Below are 20673 nucleotides of genomic sequence, written 5' to 3' on the forward strand. Positions count from 1 at the left end.
GACATCCCAAATTCCAGAGAGCAAACACGTGACCACACAGAACACAGCTTGCACAAAATTTCCATGAAGCAAATCTGAAACGAGGCCCCCTTCTGGAGCCCGGTGAGTTCTGAGTTGTTTCAATCACTAGGTTCCAAAGACAAGCAGCAAAGGAGAAACGCCAGGAATGATATTAAAAACATTAACAACCATTGAGCCCTGGGCCCTGGCGTGTGACCAGTGTAACAGCTGGTGCATGCTGTGTGCTATTAGCTCTGCACACAGCCCTGGAGGCAGAGGCGAGCTCCCTCAGGAAAGCCAGGGGACAGGGCCTAGGAAAAGGCACGCCAAAGTGGCCAGTTGGGCATACAGAGGTGACTTTCAGGGAACGTACAGCAAGGTAAATTGTAGCCCAGACAGAGCCTGGGGGACTCACCCTTGATCCCAACTGAGGGACCAGCAACTGAAGAAATAACGGGCTAGAGACAGACCCAGACTCCTCCAGATCTGCAACCAACACCAGCGCCCCCATTCCCACGAAAGAGCCCAGTGCTTTTAAGCACAGAGTAGCCTGTGAGTCCCACAAAGAAGCTAAAAGGCATCGCGGGTACCATAGGAAACCTCAGGGGCACAGTACTGCTGTTTGAGATGCTCGCTGCTGCCGAACACAGTCCACCTTCAGCCACTGGCCACGCTAGCTAGCGTGTGTTCTACACACAGCAGAAACTGAAAACCAAACGTGGTTCTTACCCTCCTTCGAAGATTTTGATCCTCGTCGGCTCCCCTCTCTTGGAGGCAGGAGCGTCCTCCTCCGGCTTCCCTCGTTTCTCTTCTTCCTTTTCCACTCTAGCTGTATCTTTCTGGCCTTCTGGGGAAACCAGCAAAGGGAGGTGAACCTGGCCCACCGCAGGGATGATAAAACCATTACTAGTTAGATTGTTCATTCTCAGTTAGGAACATAATACTAATGATGCCTTAGAGCGTATTTCATGCGTAAGCAGGCTAGCTCACTCATTCTCCACCCTGGGCCAGAAGAGGTGTCATTAGTTCCATTTTGCAGGAATAAGACCTCCCCAGTCTTTTGACTTGTGCCACTGCAATGAGGCAGTGGGGCTGGACTTAAGAGGCTTAGCTTGTTTGAAAAGCCAGAGGCCATAGCCCTGGGAACCTGCCCTGAGCTTCTCAGGGCCTCCAGACCACCTTCTGTTTTGTGCTATGTTCACTTTGGGGATTGAGTCTACCCAATTTCAGGATTTCTGGTGAGGTGGTCACTTCTTTTCTGGGCAAGGGCTCCTAAATCTTAGGCCTGAATGACTCTGGGAGGATTCCGGCAGTATAAATCATAAGATGGGATATTGAAGCCATGATGTCATCCAGACCAAAGCAGGTTGCCCTGCAATATGTTCCCCAAGAGGCAGGGACAAGTGGGCATGACAGGTAGGCAGGAGCCCTGCAGTCCTGCCTGGCTCCCACTCTAAGCCTACTCTGTCTGGGAAGCCTCCTTGTCATCACCTCCTACCCTGGGAGCACATTTGGGTAGCTTCTGGCCTTTGACTGGTCCAGTTCTCTTTTCAGATCAGAAAAATGAGGCTCAAGGCATCCAAAGACACTTAGCAAGTTAAGGACAGAGCTGGAAGCAGAGAAAAGGTCTCCAGCCCTAGGATACTGGCCCCCAAGCTTGTACCAAAGACTGGGATCCAGAAACCCTGACCCCAGAGTCCCTCAGAGCCAGGCCTAGAGAGGCTTGGAGCATAGTGAAGCTGTTTCTGGGTTGGCCCACTGATGGGTGTGCACTTGGGGTGTGCAGGTTCTGGTGTCTAAGGAAACCCATTCTCTTCACAAAGACATGGGTTCAACTGTGAGGCCTGATGGGGAGTGCTGTCATTGACCTTGTGCTTCCTGGACATCTTCCACTCTCCCAAGAATATGTCCTCTGATCCTCCAGATGGTGGTGGGGGTCTGCCACCACTACCCTTGTGTAGGGAACAGTGATGTTGTTCTGGGGACAGGGGGCCAGCAGACCCAGGAGTATGGTTCTCATCCTACTTCATGTCACTGTCATATTGTCATTAAGGTCACAAGAACCCATGCTGTTTCCAGCCTGCAGGAAAAGCAACCATGTCTCCTGATTCTGGGACGACCTAAGAATTACAGTCCCCTGTACCAACCAGGGTGGGGCCAAGCTGAAAGGTACTTCATTAGGAAAGGGGATCTGAGTCCTAGCACCATATCAGCCACTGCAGACTAAACTGCCTGGGTGAGTTCCTCCATTTCTCTACGTCTCAGGGTCTGACAGCCTACATTAGCTCCCAGAGCTCCTTTCTATGACCCAGTGACCCATAAATGATCTCCTTAGAACTGGGGGTAGGGAGATACCAAGTGAGGGTCTAGACTGTTGCTTTGGCAGAAGGTGGCTGATTTTCAGCAATACCCTAGGATTTCCAGAGGAAGCCTTTTCCACTCCTGCCTGGCCTGTGATCTGGGCTATTCATGGGATAGTTAATGGATTTCCCACAGGCTGGAAGAGCAGCTTCTTCCTCACACCAGCTGTGATGCCCAGGCCAACCTGAAAGAACCTGGTTTTGGTGGTGAGGAGCCACTTTACCAGGGAATTCTGTTGGAATTGAGCAGTGGGGTCAGGGATCTATTTTGGCTTTTAATAATCATCATATGAATAAATATAGCTCAAAATATTTTTGAGGGCCAATGTGCCAAGCACTGCTCTGAGTGCACTTTGCATATTTTAACTCATTTAATTACCACTATAGTATCACTACGGAAGTAGGATTGCCCAACCTTCCTTCCGAGGAAGTTTGGGCAATCCTACTTCCATGGTGATACTGCCTCGGAAACCCAAGGAGGGGTCGCTATGAGTCGGGGCCGACTTGACGGCAAATAACAACAACAACATAGTGCTATGAGGTATTAGTATTCTTCCTCTTTCACAGATGAGGAAACCCAGGTACAGAGAAGTAACTGGCCCAAGGTCACACAGCTAGTAAGTGAGGTTGTTGTTGTCGTTATGTGCCATCACACATAAGTTGAACCTGACTCATAGTGACCCCTCCTTGGTTTTCTGAGGCAGTATCACTGTGGAAGTAGATTGCCCAACCTTCCTTCCGAGGAGTGGCTGGTGGGTTTGAACTGCCAGCATTCTGATTAGCAGTCAAGTGCCTTAGGCACTACACTACCAGAGCTCCAGGATTCAAACCTGAGCAACTTGGCACCCAAGTCATTTTTCTTAATCTCTCTGCAAATGTTATATGATTGTCAAAATGATCTCCAAAGATAAAAGGAAAGAGAGGCCTGGGGAAAAGGAATGTGGATGTAAAGTGGATTCATACATAAGTTTACGTTTCTCCCAGGCTTATAAATAGAAAAAAAAAAATCTGTGACCAAACTCAAGCATGTTAGGGTGGCCCAGACCTGCATGAAGACAGTTAGGAAGAGCTTCAAAATGCCAAGATAGCCTAAGCCTAAAGGGACTTTTCAGAATTATTAACAAAGAATGGCAGCTAAAGAATGACAAATGTCAGCTCAATAGAATAAAAAATTTTCTCAAATCACTATCAAAAAATGGACTGGGTTGTACTGGAAGGTGATGACCTTCCCATCACTGGAAAGAGAAAGAGAGAGAGGTGAAAATAGAGAGGCTTCAAGCCATGGACCAGAGTTACATTAATGCACCAGCTTGAGGCACTTCTGACAGGAAATGTGCCAGGAATCAAACAGAATATTCAGAAATAAAGTTCACAGATTTTAGCTCATTTTAATAAAGCAATAATATAAACAAATGATTGCCAAACCCAATTAAACCAAATTAATTACCTTTTTCTTAAATGGCCTATTGAGTTTTTAGTTGTCAGAACACAGAGGCAGCCCAGATAATTTGAAAGAGCTTCGGAATGACATCTAGTTTAGAATCCAAACTCTGCAATTTACCGTGTGGCCTTGGGGCAAGTTATTTACCTCTCTGTGCTTTGGTGTCCTTATCCACAGAATGGTGATATGGCATCCTAACTTTCAAGGTGCTTGTGAGAATAAAGTTTAGCATAATACTGACATACAGTAAGTACTCAAGAAGTTATAAGTATGAATGTAATGACAACAATGTCTTGGGAGTAACCTTTGCCAGGAAGAGATACTGGAGAGCAAGTCAGTCGTGATGTTTAGGGCAAAAGTGGGAATCTCAACTAGGGATGTCTATATATTGACATGGACATATTGGAAAACAGTTCTGTGAAGAATATCCAGCAGAGCTAAGAACAGATTCAGTGCACACCAATCAATAATAAAAGAGAAAGTATGAATGTATGGAAAGTTATGAGACACAGTTTTGATCATTTATCTACAATATGAGTTTATTTTTGGGGATTTCTGACTATATGATTAAAGCATCTGGTCTGAAGCCACACTAATGAACATCTTTAAATTTGCAATAATCTCTCAGGGTTATTTTTCATCAAATAATTGAAAGAAGAAAAATAGAAAGACTCTTTGGAGTCAGACAGGTCTGGTTTCAAATTTGAAGTGTGCAAAAAAAAAAAAAAAAACAACTGACATATGATCTTGGACTCCCTTAGCCTCTGAGCCTCAGTTCCCTCATATACAGAATGGAGATGGTAGAAATGACTGGATTAAAGGGTCCAGTATAGTTCCTGTGAGGTTTCATTGAGGTTTCAATAAAAAAAGACCAATTCTTATTCCACCAATGTCAAGTCAAATAACACATCATGGCTTGAATATATAAACTGGCCATGTAAGGGTACATAGGTATCTTTTGTCTGAAGCAAACATGGAATTATAGAGTATCAAACTTGTTGAGCTTATAAAGCTAGGAATCAGTTCAATTCATAGCTCCAGAAGCAGGCACAGGTCAGAGACAATGAAAGAGTAAACACCAGCCCTTGGAGAGGGCCAGATGCTACCATACAGCACAAACAAAAAACTCTCTGCCGTCAAGTCGGATCCGACTCATAGCAACCCCTCCTTGGGTTTCCAAGGCAATATCATTAGGGAAGTAGATTGCCCAACCTTCCTTCTGAGTAGTAGCTGGTGGGTTTTAACCTCCAGCTTTCTGATTAGCAGTCAAATGCCTTAGGCACTATGCCACCAGAGTTCCCTCCCACCACATAGCACAGATGGGTTAAAATCTGAGTGATATTGCCACCTACTGGGAAAGAAGGATACTGCAGCCCAGCTCTATTATCCCAAACACAAAAAAGACAGGAGTATTTCAGGAGTTGTTTGTGTCAAATTCTAGAACCTCTGGAAATATGAAGATTTCAAGTGGTACTAGGGGACAGAAATAGCAGATGTGGGGAATGAGAAAAGAAGGATAAAAACAAAACTATATGGGAAAACCATATAAGTGGTTCTAAAATTGGCTGTAAACATTCCCATTAGCTAAGGTTTCCAACTAGGTCTGGAGAATCACTTTTTTCTTCTCTGATGTTGCATCTTTGATTTTATAATAGAGGCTAATGGGAAAGCAGGATCACCTTCTAGCTACCATTGGATTGTATCTATTCCAGTATTGTGAGGGACAAACTTACTAAGAAATTCAATGAACATTTTCCTCATAAGGAAGGCACAGCTTCCAGAAAGGAAATCTTCCCACTCATCTGGCTATAGTTTTGCAAATGGGACTTAAGGAGAATGCGGCTTCAAAAGCTCAGCAGATTAATTTTTTTTTTTTTCTTTATTAATCAATGGTATGAAGAAAAATAAGGCTGAACTTACCTCTGTCATGCGGGGCTTGCAGGAGCTGGATGGCACAAGCCTTCCTGTCTCAGGATGCGGAGCTGTGGCCATGGTGTATGTCTCTTTGCTCACCTTCTGCTTAGACCTCAGGAGGGACAAAGCAGCTTTAGTGGAAACCCCTGGAAGGTTGGGGTTGTACAAACTTATGCACCAACCAGCGTAAACAGAGGATCTCCTATCTGCATGCTGGATGTGATTTGGCTTAATGTAGTTTAAATAGCACCAACTGACATTAGTGGTCGTGTGGAGGCTGGGGAACTGCAGTACCTTCTTTGAGTCCATACCTTCTTGAGACTTGGCTGGTCTGGGGGACGTTTCTGACAGAGGCAGCGAGCTGGGGGGCATCTGTGGAGGGAGGTCAGGTTGTTCCTTGGAATCTTCCTTCTTTACACTCAGTGTGGGCAACACTCTGCGATGAGGTTTGCTAGATGGCTGGGCATATTCCTTCAAAGCTTCGGAGCCTGGGGCTGTTACATGAGGCAATGTAGGGTGAGCAAGGGGAGGAATTTCCTTTGGGTCAGATGGATCTGAGGATAGACTGGACAGTGTTTCCAGCTCCTTCCTGCCCTGGATCTGGCTGCCTAAGTGGGATTTCTCTGGTCTCTTCCCATCCTCTGTGCTGGTAAGCACCACGCTGCATGGTTTTACTAGTTCTAGTTTTTCATCTGCCTTGGAAGCCTCCTCTTCCTTCACCCTTTTTTGCTGCTGGGTTTCCATGGTAAGTTCAAGACTGCCAGCTGGTGACAGGACACGTTTGCTTCCCCCTGCTGTTGATGAACTCCCCTCCAGGCTCAAGATGCTCTCTGATGACAGGGAAGTGCCTTTTCTTTCTGGTAATGTCACAGGCACTCTCAGGTATGGAGTCAGGAAACCTCTGCTTTGTTCTTCACTTACTCCAGCCAGTCTGGGACCAACCTCATACACATCTACCCCACACACAGTTATCCCTTTGGATGGGGGTTCCTCAAACTTGGGAAGAGCCACAGTTGCTGAGCTGCCTTGAGACTGGGTGACCAAGATCTGGGAGAGGGTAGTGTACATCGCGCTCCCATAGGACGGCATGTTGGTCTGAATGCGGACGGGCACAACCAGAGACACCATGGTGTCTGGACAGGTGGGCAGGACAAGCAGAGGTGCTGATGTGGGTGCTGAAGAGCTCGCTGGGGGAGGCACAGGGGGCAGTTGGATGTCTCTGCTGTACTCTGTGCTGGGGGAGAGGCCAGCTGTTTCTGATGCCAGTGGGGCCAGGCTAGTTTTGACCTGGGGAAGATGGCTTTCCACATCACTAGGGAGCTGAAGGGCAAACTGGGATTGCAGAGGCAGGAAAAACCCAGAAGAGAGTGCTGAGGAGGCTGGGTATGGCATAGGGAGAAATGAAGGGGGCTGCCGGAAGGGGATGTTGGTAGGGTGAGGCATGAGCTGGGGGAGGTGGAGTTGGCTTGGGTGCAGAACAGTAGGTTGGAGAGGAAGTGGTGGGGGATGAAACAAGGAGGGAGGAAGTGGGGGCATGGAATACGGTGAGGACAGGAGGCTGGACATGGCCTGGGTGGAGAAGAATTCTGAAGGCTGTCCTGGCTCATGCTGCAAAAGGTGCTGGAAGGAGAAAAGGGAGACTGGAGGGGGCAAGTATGGTTTTTCATGCAAGGGCAGTTGGGCAATGGGTTGGTGGAACACCTGTAACGCTTCTGTGTAGGGTGGAGTGGATCCCAGCGGTGGTCTGTCTTGCACCTGGCTCTTGCCTCCTGGGTGCCCACTGCGTGAGGTGGCTGCTGAGGAAATCTGGGGCAACAAGCTTTTAGGAGATGATTTACTGGATGAGGGCTGTGGTTCTTCACTCTCCTGTCTTCCTTTGGGGACTGACTCCAGCTCTGTTTCTGGAGGCCTGTTGAGAGAGGCCTGTCTCACCAAAAAGCATTTTCTTCTTTCTGAAGGAGCTGCTGGAGCTGGAGGAGCCACTGGGGCTGGTGTGGAAGGGCCTGCCAAGGACAAGCTGCCGTAGTCAAATGATTTGCTGCGTGTCTCGGTCATCTGGGCAGAATGCGATATGTTGGGGCTCTGCTCTGAGGCTGACCTGCGCATCTCTCGGGAGTGTGGGTGGTGGCTGGGGACAGTCAGCATGTGGGTGCCCAATGGCTTGGAGCGTGGGTCAGATGAGGGCCCAGGGGCCTCTGCTTTTCCATGGTCTTCCCTCTCAAATGAGGCTGAGTGGCTGGACCCACTCAGAGAGACACTGCTTTCTTGGCTTGGACTGCGAGTCAGGGACACAGAGGACTCAAAGCTGGACTCCCCAGATGACTGGGCCATCTCTGCCAGGCGCAGTCTCTTCTTCTTGGGTGGCAGCTTCTCAGCTGGCAGCTGGGCAAGTGTCTGGCTGCGCTGGGGCCATTGAAACTCTTCTGTCTTCTCAGGCTCCTTAGGGGGTGGCTCAGGTTCTGTGTCTGGCCGATCAGGCTCCTCAGTCACCAGGATCTCGGGAACCTGAATATTGGGCTGGCGGACCAATCTGGGTTGCAGGGAATGAGCTGACCGTCCATGAGGGGCAGGTGTGGGTGATGAGAACTGGGCCAGGGACTTGTCTTCCCCTTCCAGGCCACTGGGCTGCTCGAGCGAGTCGGATTTCTCAAAGGAGCTGGTGTGTTGGATGACAGAAATTTCTTTGGACGTTGTTCTCCTCTCCTTCCCTGATTCTGAACTGGACCCTGGCTTGGGAGTCCTTGGCTGGAAGCCCGTGGATCCCTCCAAGGAGAGCACTGATTTACTTGGTTCTGCTGGTGACTTGGTGGACTCAAGGGGAAGGTTCCGAGCAGGATCTGATGGCCCGGGACTGCCAAACTGACCTTTAGTCGACTCAAAGGCAGATGGTTCTTCCTCGTCCCCCAGGCTTTTCTCTTTCCGCCTCTTTCTCAGTGGAGTAAGTTCCAAGGTGGTCCCCAGCTTATAATGCATCATCTGGGACCAGGGCTCATGCTCAGCCTGACTCTTTTCGGCTTCCGAGGATGTGTGAGCACCTGCGGAGACGGGCTTTGTGATCTGAAGCTCTGAGCAATAGTACTTTTTATGGGCTTCATAATTATCCCTTTTCTTGTACCGAGCACCACATATGTTACATTCATAGATGACCCCTTTAGTTTTCAAACCCTTCTTGGTCTTTTTGGTGAGTTCACTTTCCTTGGGTTCTGGTTCTTCTGCAGGTTTGGAGGCTGTGTCTTTGCTACTTGGTCCAGCCTCCTCGGAACTATACTCGCCTCCCAAAGGTAGTTCAATTGCCGGCTGGCGTTTCAGCATCCGAGGGTGGGAGGTAAACACGTGACTGCGGCTCAGGGCTTCGGAGTCGGTGATATGGTCATCAAAGGAGTAGCTCCCTCGGAAGGTGGGGTGGGGGGTACTGATAGTGCAGGCAGCAGAAGGCATTGAGTGGCTTCTCAGGAGAGGCACAGGGGGGGTGGTGTTGGGGGGGTGCTGGAGGCTCAGCAGTGATTGTTCCGGCTTCATTTTCTCACCATGGGATGACAGGGGCTCCCGATAGAGGCTGGACTTGGGAGACTCCATGCTGCTACGTCGCGACAGCGAGCTCCTCCTGGGCTTCACGCTGTCGATCTCACTGGTGTCCACCACAGCCTCATTGATGGTGATGAGCTTCGTGATGTGCTCAATCACTTGGGTCCGAGGCACAGACAAAGGCACCAGACTGGGCTTGTCTTCAGTGGACAGGGGAAGCAGGGGTTGGGTCGAGGTGGAGGTCAGCATGGTGGTCCGCTGCCCGATCCGCCCACACTTGCCAAAGATGATCTCAGCATAGGACTTGGCATTGGTGTTTGGGGGGCTGACCTGCTGCTCAGCACTCTCAGAGCGAGAGAAATAGCCAGACTCAGTGCTCCCTTTGCTGCCCGGGTTCAGAAAAGCCTGCTCATCAATCACCTTCTTCCTCTCACTTAAGCGCAGGGCTAACTTCTGTTTTATTGTGTGGGTGTCCTCAGGTTTATGGCTCAAGGGGTGTTCAGATGAGGGTTCTGCAAATGGAGTGGGGTCCTCGAGGGACTGGGATGTGCTGGACTGGGACAAGAAACAGTGTTCATGGCTGGAACCATGGCTCCCAGAGCTATACAGACTGCTGGAAAGGAGAGGGTGCTTAGGTCTAGGGGAGACCTCTGTAGGGTGACTGGATGGAGCGCCCGTCTCCTCTTCTGAATCTGTGCTTTCTCCCTCAGTGGGCTCTTCAAACTCTTCCCCAGGGATCCTCTCCATCTCCAGGCCTGGGGGATACATCTCGCTACCCATTCCCGAGGCTAGACCGGCTTTGATGCGGTGAGCGTGGGACTTCCTGTGCTTGTAGAGGTTACTCTTGGTCTTGAAGGAGAAGCCGCAGGGGCCACAGGGGTAGGGCCTCTCGCCTGTGTGAGAGCGGATGTGTTTCTGGAGCACGCTGGGCTTGGCACAGGGCCGGCTACAGTACTGGCAGATGTACTTGCCTGGCTTCTGGGGTTTCTTCTCCTTCTTGTGTGCCTCTTCTGCAGGCTTCAATGAGACCTGGGAGGAACGGGGCACAAAGACTTTGGGGATGCCAGGTAGGTCTTCAGGGGGGATTATGGGAGCATGGGAAGGGAGGAGCTGGCTCTGTGGATGAAGCCCAGGGGCCATGAAGGAGCTTGAGGGCCCAGGTCTCATGGGGTCGACCAGCTGCCATGTGGAGCCCTCCAGGAGATGTTCGGGTTTGCCGGGTGACATGAATGCTGGTGTCAGAGGGTGCTGTGGAAGCTGTGAGATGTGGACGGGGGCTTCGATGGAGGATCTCTTCGGGGGCTTCTGCTGCTGGCCTGTTTTCTCCTGAGAGCCTTCCCTAAGAACTGATGAGGAGCCTGGGAAAGGCTGCGGGACTAGGAGCTCTTGGAGGGGGCTTTCTTGGGTGGCTGCAGTGCTACTGCCTGGGTATGGGGTGCTGGATGAAACACTGGTCTGGATGGCCTCTCCTTTGGTCAGCCGCTTCCGGGGACTTCCCTCAGCCTTCTTGGTGCCCTTGACACTTTGTTCAGGATCCATGACCTTCACAGAGACTTCAGATGCTATTCAGGGAGGGTTGGGGAAGGCAGCATTTATGGAGAATCTGAGTGTCCCAAGGAGGTGTCTGGCTTTGGCCACATTTGTCAAGAGCTGCAGAAGCCAAACCAAAGACGGCTTTGGGTGTTTTTTGCAAGTGTCACTGGCTGTCAGTGGACTCAGAGCAGGTCATCAGGGTCCAAACCATTCATATTGGTGAGGCATGGCCCTCTACTTTGCAGACAGAAAATGCACCGGCACTTTCTGCCTGAATGTCTGTCTTGAAAACATCATGAAGGATGTCAATATTGCCATTGTATTATTTCAGTTGGCAGTGGTAAGTGGCCCCCCAGGAGTTCCCTGTGTGCTATACGGACTGTGGAAAGTTGGAGATGTCTGTGTCCATGGCCCAGTCATCCCTGGTCCTGGCACAAGAGAAGCCACACTGGATGCTGTGAGTGGCTCCGTTCTGGTCTCTTCTCTCCTCTAGTCTCGTGTTGTAGATCAGTAGCCGTTGAGGAGAAGTCACGCTCTTCTACAGTGACCAGACCAAAGCATACACACGCACATAGAAATACACACACACAAAAGAGAAGAGAGAGTTACTGCGACTTGTCTACAGCCTAGGCAGCTCTGACTCAATGTCAAACCTAGCTGCTAGTCCTAAAAGTTTAACCAGGGAAACTCAACCTGAAACTCAAAGTCCCCAGCTCCATTTGCCCAATGGCCCCACCCTTCCTTCACCTGCTTTCATGTAACGGTGGAGTGACACAATGCCTACTGTGAGGACCATAACTTGTGGGGTGGTAGGAGCAGAAGTCAGGAAAGGGCTCAGAGAACTGCAGGGCAGTTAGAAACAGAAAGCCTAAATTCTACTCTCTGCTCCAGATTGACTCTGAGTGGGTTTGAGGCTTTCTATGCCTCATTCCTCAGAAGGAAGACTGGGCAATCTACTTCCATAGTGATACCGCCTTGGAAACCCAAGGAGGGGTCACTATGAGTCACAATCGACTTAATGGCAGTGAGTTCAGATTTTTTGGTTTATGCCTCAGTTAGAATCCCTGGGTAGTACAAATGGTTAATGTGTTGGGTTGCTAACCAAAAGGTTGGAAGTTCAAGTCCACCCAAAGGTACCTTGAAAGAAAGGCCCAGTGATCTACTTCTGAAAAATCAGCCATAGAAAACCCTATGAAGCACAGTTCAACTCTTGTACACATGTGTTTCCATGAGTTGGAATCGACTCATTGGCAACTGGTAACACTTCATTTGCCTGCATAACAGCAATTTCTGCCTCAATGCACCTCAGGGCTTCAGTGGGGTCCAATGAGATAATAGGTGTGTATGCCACTATCTGAACACTAGTGGTGGAGATGGTGCTGGTGGGTTATTCAGGGATGAGTTTTCCAAGGGAGAGGTTAGATCTCAGCTTAGTATTAATCTCTATCTGGCCCTGAGTCTGAAAATGCTCATAAGGGGCTGAATCATTCATTGCTTTTTACCTCCTTACTAACCTACCTCCTAAGCCAGTATTTCATGGTGAAGCTGAAAACCACTGCCACAGCATGTGGGGAGTCAGTCTAATATAGCCATGACCATCTGATTGGCCAAGCAATCATCAGGAAGAATGTGTTCTGGCAGGTTCCTCCAGCTTTGTAACTTTTCCTTGGCTAGTCAGTGCCCCATGGATGCCCTGGCTTGGAAGAGGGGTCTTTGTCAAGCTGAGGGACACAGTTGGTCTGAGTGGAAACCCCAGGTGCTTGCCTCCTCCAATGGGGCTGCTTTCAGACACAGCTGGAAGCTAGTCAGTCTAGGCTGGACCTTTCCCCTCAGAAATATGGTCAGAATTTCAAAGCTGGAAGTTACTGTGGGCTCCATTTCATCCAACCATTTTATTTTCTAGTTGAGGCAAATGGGGACCACAGAGGGAAGGTGGCTTACTTAAGGGCCCATGGTTCCTAAGAGGCAAGATTGGTATTTGAACCCAGTCCTCCGGTAGCAAGAGTTCATTCTCTAGCCACCTCTCAGTGTCTGTCCCTTGGGTGAGGCCCTGGTTGAGGCCTATGTCTTTCTTCTTTCCCTGTAAGTGTAGCCTGCCCCTGGCTTATTGACACCAGACCCCCTTCAGGTTCTTGCCTTGGTTTCTACCAGGTGTTTGCTGATAAAGAATTGAAGAATTTACCCTTTGCACTTTAATAGGGGTGCTCAGAAGATTTACAAGTCTGTAAGATTCAAATCCTCGGAAGGAAGGTTGGGCAATCCTACTTCCGTAGTGATACTGCCTCGGAAACCCAAGGTGGGGTCGCTATGAGTCGGGGCTGACTTGATGGCACATAACAACAACAACAACAACAAGATTCAAATAGTTGTCTCTCACATGGCATGACTTCAGACATTATAACTTGCCATGGAGAGGCAGGTGATTCAATCTATTAGCTAAAAATTGCACCCTGTAAGTTTGCTCCTCTTGTGAGTTTCTTTCCTATCTTGGTTCTACAAAGTCCTCCTGGCAGCAAGTGGGGAAGCACCTAGTGGCTGGGGTTTGGTGCAATTCCTAGGGTCATGTGGGAGGGGTAGGGTGGATGGGAGAGACAGACAGGCAGGTGACTATTGTGTCATCAGATGACTCATTGAGACAGCATCACCTGCCTGGGATCAGTGTCCAGTCTACACCTGTGAGCAGGCCTGGTGTTCCTCCTGGGACAGAATGTCTTTTCTCACCCTGTGAGGCAAGAGCAATGCAGGCATGTCAGCATTGTTGGCTTCCCAGGCTGTGGAGCCAAAGAAGAGTGTGGTACTGGAAGGTCCATCCCTTCATTCTACATACAGATCATCTGAACCACAGTGGAAACGACTAGCCCAGGGCCACACTTGTCCTCAGACTCCTCCACCAGTGTTCTCTGCTACCCTGCTTGATCCCCCTATGACAGGTATGGAGGTTATCAATACAGGGCAGTGGGAGAGGGGTACCCAGGACCTTGAGTACAGACAGAGGTACAAGCCTACAAGACCCAGAAGGCCCCAGCCTTGTGAATATATTTAAATTTAGATTTGACAAAACAACTTCTAACTTAACTCTTTTACTCTTTTAGAAGGGCTGTTTCTAAACACTGTGACCAAATGACACTAAGAAAATGGTCCACTTCTACCTTTGGTGGTTCTGAGTATATCTATGAAACTTTGATGTAAACTTAAAGTGACAGAGAATGCATTTTCTCCAGGGAATTGGTGAGGGTACCTACAAAAGTCACCAGAGAAATGGGGTCAGAGATGGAAGGTTTCCCTGACATGGATCAGGAGCTGGGCCAACAAGTTTGAGCATCAAGCCAGGAGGAAGATGTATACTCTCTGCCGATGGTCACAGAATAGCTATGGGGTCCATGTTGTCTGCCACTGAGTCCATAGCCACCAGAAATCCCTGGCTTAGAAATCAGCTTAGACTCATGAGGAGAATCTAAACTTTAATAGCCAGTTGGTTAAGATGTCCGACAGCTCAGTTCCCACTTCCATAGAAGCTGTCATAGGTCTAGCTGTTAGAACACTGTAATGGGGAAGAGAATAGGGCTTGCTGAGCCTGGAGCCACAAGGCCTCAGAGGAGCAGGAAGTGATGGAGGAGCCAGCAGGGCTGAAGCAAGGTGGTCTGAAGCCAAACAGGAAAGTCCCTTCTATATCCAATGAGTCCTGGGACAGCTGGCTGTAGCCCAAAGTAAACACCCCAAGGACTTTGCCAGAAGGTAGATGAGGAGAGACTCTGTCAGCCAGACAAGTCCACCAGTCTTGGCAGGAGGTCAGCTTGGGCCTGACTTGGGCTCTAGACTGAGGTGCTTAGGCCATCAGCCAAGTAAGACATGGTTGAGGGAAAGCACGGACAGGGGCTTGATGACCCGTGTAGAGCCCAGATTTGTGGGGCTTAATAAAGCTCTTTTTTTCTTGTAATTTAGTTACACACATACACACACACATCCTAATATTCTCAAATCTGGTCAAGATTTTACTGACAGTAATAAAACATACTGATCTCACAGTGCCAAGAAAGCAAGGCTTCCCCCTTACTTCAATTGCTGGGACCCCAGAGCAGAAGGGCATAGGGGGACAAGAGGCAAGCAGTAAGTATTCTCATGTAACAACTACCACAAAACCAGTGTCCTTTCTAAGAATCACTAAGCACATGATACTGCTTGTGTTTGTGTGAGATGGAGTACAATGTTTCACCTGAAAAGAGAAGAAAGAGGGGCTGTGGGCTCAGATGATGGCAGAACAAGTCAGGATGTGAGGATGGGGTCCTGGGCACCAATCAGCAAGAGGTGGTCAGAGCACCACAGGAGGACATCCGGATAGAGTGGTTAAGGCCAAGGGTGGGACCAGAGGCTCTGGTTGAGAATGCACAGACTGAGATTTCTGGAGACTGAGAATTCCTTCCACTGGTTGTTTCTCTTTCTTCTTTTAGTAACTGAAGCCTCTCTGAGCTTTCGCTGGGTCTAGGGTCACCCACCACCACCCATCTGTCAGTTGGTTGTACTGTGGTGGCTCATGAGGTGGTATGATGCTAGAAGCTATGTCATTGGTATTTCAAATCCCAGTGGGTTGCTCATGGTGGACAGGTTTCAGTGGAGTTTCCACACTAAGCTATACTAGGAAGAAAGGTATGGCAATCTACTTCCGAAAATTTGCCAATGAAAACTTTATCTATCACTACAGAACACTGCTTGACTTGCTTTCTTTGGACACATCAGGAAAGACTAATTGCTGGAGGAGGGTATCATATTTGGTAAAGCAGAGGAACGGTGAGGACAAAGTAACCCTCAGTGAGATAGATAGGCACAACAGTCACAATGATGGACACCAACATGGCTGCAGATCGTGCAGATGACACAGGGCTGGACATTCATTGTACTGCACATAAGGTAAAGAGCTCTGGTGGCATAACGCCAAGGCATTTGACTGCTAACCAGAAGGTTGGTGGTTCAAACCCCTCAGCCACTCTGAGGAAGGAAGACTGGGCAATCTAATTCTGTGAAGATACTGCCTCAGACACCCAAAGGGTGTCTCTGAGTCAGAATTGACTCGATGGCATTGAGTTTGGTTTTTTGGTTTTGTACATAAGGTTGCTGTGAGTCAGAGTCAACTTGACGGCAGCTATTTATCTATCTATCACCACCCAACTGGAAACTGTATTTCCCAGCCTTCCTTGCAGCTAATTGTTGCCAATGTGGTGTATGTAACTTTTAGGTTATAGCCAGAAACACAAAACCTTCATCATTTTCTCAAAAAGGAACATGCACATGAAAATATCAACCTAACAAATGAAGGGATGAGAAGAATGGATGACTGTGTCTCCTGGACTGCCTACCGGGTGGATTTTTATTCAAGAGAGAAATAAACCCTCCATCTTTGGTCCCTTTTGGAGTAGTTGAGCACATATGTCAATTCTCACAGGAGATTAGAGTATGATGCTGGTCCCTGGGAGGCTGAAGAGAGCTTGGCAGAAGCTCAGGCCTGGGGAAGGTGCCAGTACAGATATGGGTTAGGCTGAAATGACAAGCTGGGTACCTGCTATGAGGCATGTGCCCAGTCCCATATCCATTCACACTGCACATAGCACAGTGGCTCTAAAGGTAGCTTCTGGCCTCAGACAGGCTGCATTTAAAACTCTTCCACCTCTAATTGGAAATTCTTGGAACTTCTCTAAGCCCCAATCTTCCCATTTGTAAAACGAGGAAAGTAAAAGTGCCAAGGGTAGATGAAACTGAGTTACTGTAATTCATAATAAGCCCTTTGCATAGTGCCTGGCATGTAGTAAGCATTTAAGAAATAATAGCCATTATTTTTATCAGGGTATTTTTGCCTGTGGAGCTGCATTGCCTTGTGGAAAGAGCCCTGGCCTGGGTTCTGATCCTGATTCTGCTGCTTTAGGCTGACAGGTTGCCATGGGTTTGAAGGAAGTATTATGTGCATTAGTACTTAGCATACAGCTGGTGCTTGATAAATGAGAGCAGAGTTGAATCTTAAGGTCAAAGAAGGGCCTTTAAAGAAGTCAACTTGATGCTGGACCCCAGTCTCTTAGAATAGACTTTCTAAGCTTCCCTAGACAAGAGGAGCACTGGTCCTGAGCCTGACAGAGGCTTGGTCTCCCATGGGAGCCAAGTGGCCCCATCAGTGGAGATAGGAACAGAAGCAGGAGACCAGGTGTTGACAGGTCTGATGGATGTAACCTTATGGCTCACTCTTCATGTTGAAACTAAGTTTCCCAGCATCATACCAGCTTCATATTGGCTTCATACCAACCAGGGCTCAAGCTGAAACTGAAGACAACTGTGGATTAAAAGCCTCATGATGATGGTACATTTCCCAGGCCAGTGAGTCCATCCCCCTGCCTCCATGAAATGCACACTAGACAGCTCTACTTCTGGGCCTGGAGATTTCTGGAGCCTCCGGTGTACCTCTTGGTCACTGGGCTCCTATGAAATGAGAAACAGCCACTGAAGCCCAAGGCAGAGCAGCACCATCCTGATGACAAGTCCTGAACCTGGGCCTCAGTTACCACCAAACGGATGAGTCACAACAGCACAATTCTGTCTTTGAATTCACAGCACGTTCATCCCTATGATCTCACTGGATTCTGGGAGGAAATATCCCAGAGAAGGGGCATGACCTGCCACAGAGAGCTAGCTAGGAAGTCTTTAGGCAAATTGAAGAAAATTCCTGAGTCTACAGATTCCATTGGGGCCGTTTCCTCTGAACGGGAGACACTGCCTGACCCTGACTCAGTCTCCCTGGGAGCCCAGCTTCACCCTCTGCAGGGCAGACAGGTTCAGGCAGTGAGCAGGGTGGGTAGTAGGACACCTGGTGAGAGTGAGGAGGCCGAATACCAGTATCTCTTCCAGAAGTCAGGCTAACCCCCTGCCGAGGTCTTTTCCATTTTTCTCTGAGGCCTGCAGTTCTCTCTAGCAAGGGCAGAAGAGAGAGGCCTGGAGCGCTTTGGCTGTTGTGGGACCCAGTGACCCACAGCTGGAAGCCCTGGGACACAGCTCTGTTGCATAACCCTGGGCAAGTCCCTTCCCTCTCTGGGCCTCAGTTTTCCCTTCTGTTAAGATGATGAAGTTGGGGTAAATAATCTTAAGGGCTACTTACATTCCAGTTCTAAAATTTCTAGATTTAGGGTTCTGCTGACCAGAAGGCTGGCGGTTCAAACCCACCAGCCACTCCTTGGAAGGAAGGTTGGACAATCTACTTCCATAGTGATACCGCCTCAGAAACCCAAGGAGGGGTCGCTATGAGTCGGATCTGACTTGATGGCAATGAGGTTTTCTTTTCTTTTCTTTTTTTTTTTAGGGTTCTAAGAGTAGGGGAAGTGTGGTAGACTGTGAAAAATGCTGACCAAGTTTCTTATTTCTCCCAGGCTGGCTGCAATATTGATCTTACGCCGGGAACAAATTCCACAGGATACACGAAATCCTGAATCTCATTAAAGCCTTGGTCAAGGTTAGTATACATCTAGGAGCATGTGCTGATCTTTGTAAAGGCAAATCTCCCAGTGGGACTGGCTGATAGGTGGCAAGGTCAAGCCCCCTGGACCCCCTGCAGTCCTACTGGCCACTCTGGGGGCAGGGCTGGGGAAGGACGCTGTGCCAGCCTCAGCTATAGTTGCTGACACCAACAAGCACTGGAAATGGTGGATAAAGTCCTGCCAGTTCTTCATCTAGATGCTGCATTCACCTATAGGATTCTGACCTTATTCAAGCTGGGTCTCCCACAGCTGCTGACCTAGCAGCTGCCAGGGTGGTTCAGGGAAAGCAAAGTTCCTGTGCCCCAGGATTAATGTGTGCCCCTGGTCTCCAGAACTGCTGCACAGATCCCAGACCTCTGGACATTGGCCACACCTGCCTACAGGACTGGGCCAGGTACTGGCCTGCTGGCCCTCTCCCTGACTTCCAACTCCCTGCCTGAATGATTTCAATAATCTCTGAGTCTGGAGGTTTCTGCTTCCTATATCTCCTCCACACTCCACCTTTCTGGACCAGTTGTGGAACAGAAATGGTGGAGCTTTCCCTTATAAATTATTATTTTTTAAATGGAAAGGTACTTGACAACTTTTAAACCATTATAGATTTGCCCACCACTCATCTGTCAGTTTGTTGACCTGGGGTGGCTTGCGTGTTGCTATGATTCTGGAAGCTATGGCATTGGTATTTCAATTCCACCATTCCATGGTGGGCAGGTTTCAGTGAAGCTTTCAGACTAAGACAGACTAGGAAGAAAGGCCTGGAGATCTACTTCTGACAATTAGCTAACGAAAACCCTATGAACCATAACATAATATTGTCCAGTATGCTGCTGGAAGATGAGTCCCCTAAGTTGGAAGGTACTGTACAATGGCTGTAAGAATAGACTCAAGCATGCTGCTGCTGCTGAAGATGGTGCAGAGGTGCAGGCGCTCTGGCGTACATGGGGTTGCCACGAGTCAGAGTCAACTCAATCAGAACAACAGGAACAACATGAAATTGCACTCTCCCCTGCTTTTTATCCCTGAACCCCCTACCCCCTACCTCAGAGAAGCTATGGTTAATTTTATATCTCCTAATATCCTAATAGATTTATATAAATATGTGTGTGTGTTTTATATAAATAAAACATATACATTCTGAGGGAGCTCTGGTAGTGTAGTGCCTAAGGCACTTGACTGCTAACCAGAAGGCTGGTGGTTCAAACCCACCAGCCACTCCTCGGAAGGAAGGCTGGGCAATCCACTTCTGTAGTGATACTGCCTCGGAAACTCAAGGAGGGGTCGCTGTGAGTCGGGTCTGACTTGATGGCACACAACAACACAACAACATACATTCTGAGGTGTACTTCCTTTTTTTTTAATTAAAAGAAAGAAAACTTATTCATGGATATCTAGGTTCAGCTCACTCTGTGGTGACAGCATAGTACTCCACCTTGGAGTGTACTCAGATTCAACCAACCCCTTATTGATGGGTATGGAGGTTGTTTCCAGTGTTTTCTACTCCCAGAATTGCTACAGAGGACACCCCCTGCATGCTAGTGTGAGTATATTCAGAGGATAAATCGCTAGAAGGGGAAACACTTGATAACAGGAATATATCTTTAAGCTTTTGATTGTTGTTATTTGCCATCGAGTTGGACTCGACTCATAGCGACTCCTCCTTGGGTTTCAGAGACAGTATCACTACGGAAGTAGATTGCCTAACCTTCCTTCTGAGGAGTGGCTGGTGGTTTGAACCACCAGCCTTCTGGTTACCAGTCAAGTGCCTTGATTAGTGTTGACAAAAAGCTCTCCAAAGATAACAAATTTACACGCCTACTAATACTCCACTCATCTGTCAGTTTGTCATACCATGGTAGCTTGCATGTTGCCGTAAGGCTGGAAGCTAGGCTACTGGTATTTCAAATACCAGCAGGGTCGCCCATGCTGGACAGATTTCAGCAGAGCTTCCAGACTAAGACAGCCTGGGAAGAAGAACAGGGCCACGTACTTCTGAAAAAATTAGCCACTGAAAACCTTATGAACAGCAGTGAAACACTGTCTGATATTTTACTGGAAAACTTTATGAATAGCAGTGAGACACTGTGTGATATAGTGTTGGAAGATGAGCTCCTTGAGTTGGAAGGCAGTCAGAATATGACTAGAGAAGAGCTGCCTCCTCAAAGTAGAGTCAACCTTAATGACATGGATGGAGTAAAGCTTTTGAGACCTTCATCAGCTGATGGGGCAGGACTCAAAATGGAAGAAACAGTTGCAAATATCTATTAATAATCCTTCCTTCCGAGGAGTGGTTAATGGGTTTCAATTGCCAGCCTTCTGGTTAGCAGTCAAATACCTTAGGTACTACGTTACCAGGACACCCCATGGGTTGCAAGGAGTAGGAATTGGCTCAGTG

General features: G+C 48.5%; 1 protein-coding gene across 1 annotated transcript in view; it reads right to left on the reverse strand.

Moving 5' to 3' along the window:
• HIVEP3 (HIVEP zinc finger 3) overlaps positions 1–10779 on the reverse strand; it is a 76999-nt gene extending 66220 nt beyond the window's left edge. The window contains exons 1-2 of the mRNA XM_007952718.2: positions 5722–10779; positions 730–875 (exon numbers count right to left, since the gene is read on the reverse strand). Coding sequence (XP_007950909.1) covers positions 730–875; positions 5722–10779 — 5204 coding nt within the window. The remainder of the gene's footprint in view (positions 1–729; positions 876–5721) is intronic.
• Between the last annotated feature and the right edge of the window lie 9894 nt (positions 10780–20673).

The sequence above is a fragment of the Orycteropus afer genome, unplaced genomic scaffold (genome assembly GCF_000298275.1).
Source record: "Orycteropus afer afer isolate SDZICR_OR568_19922 unplaced genomic scaffold, OryAfe1.0 scaffold00355, whole genome shotgun sequence".
NCBI lineage: Eukaryota > Metazoa > Chordata > Mammalia > Tubulidentata > Orycteropodidae > Orycteropus > Orycteropus afer.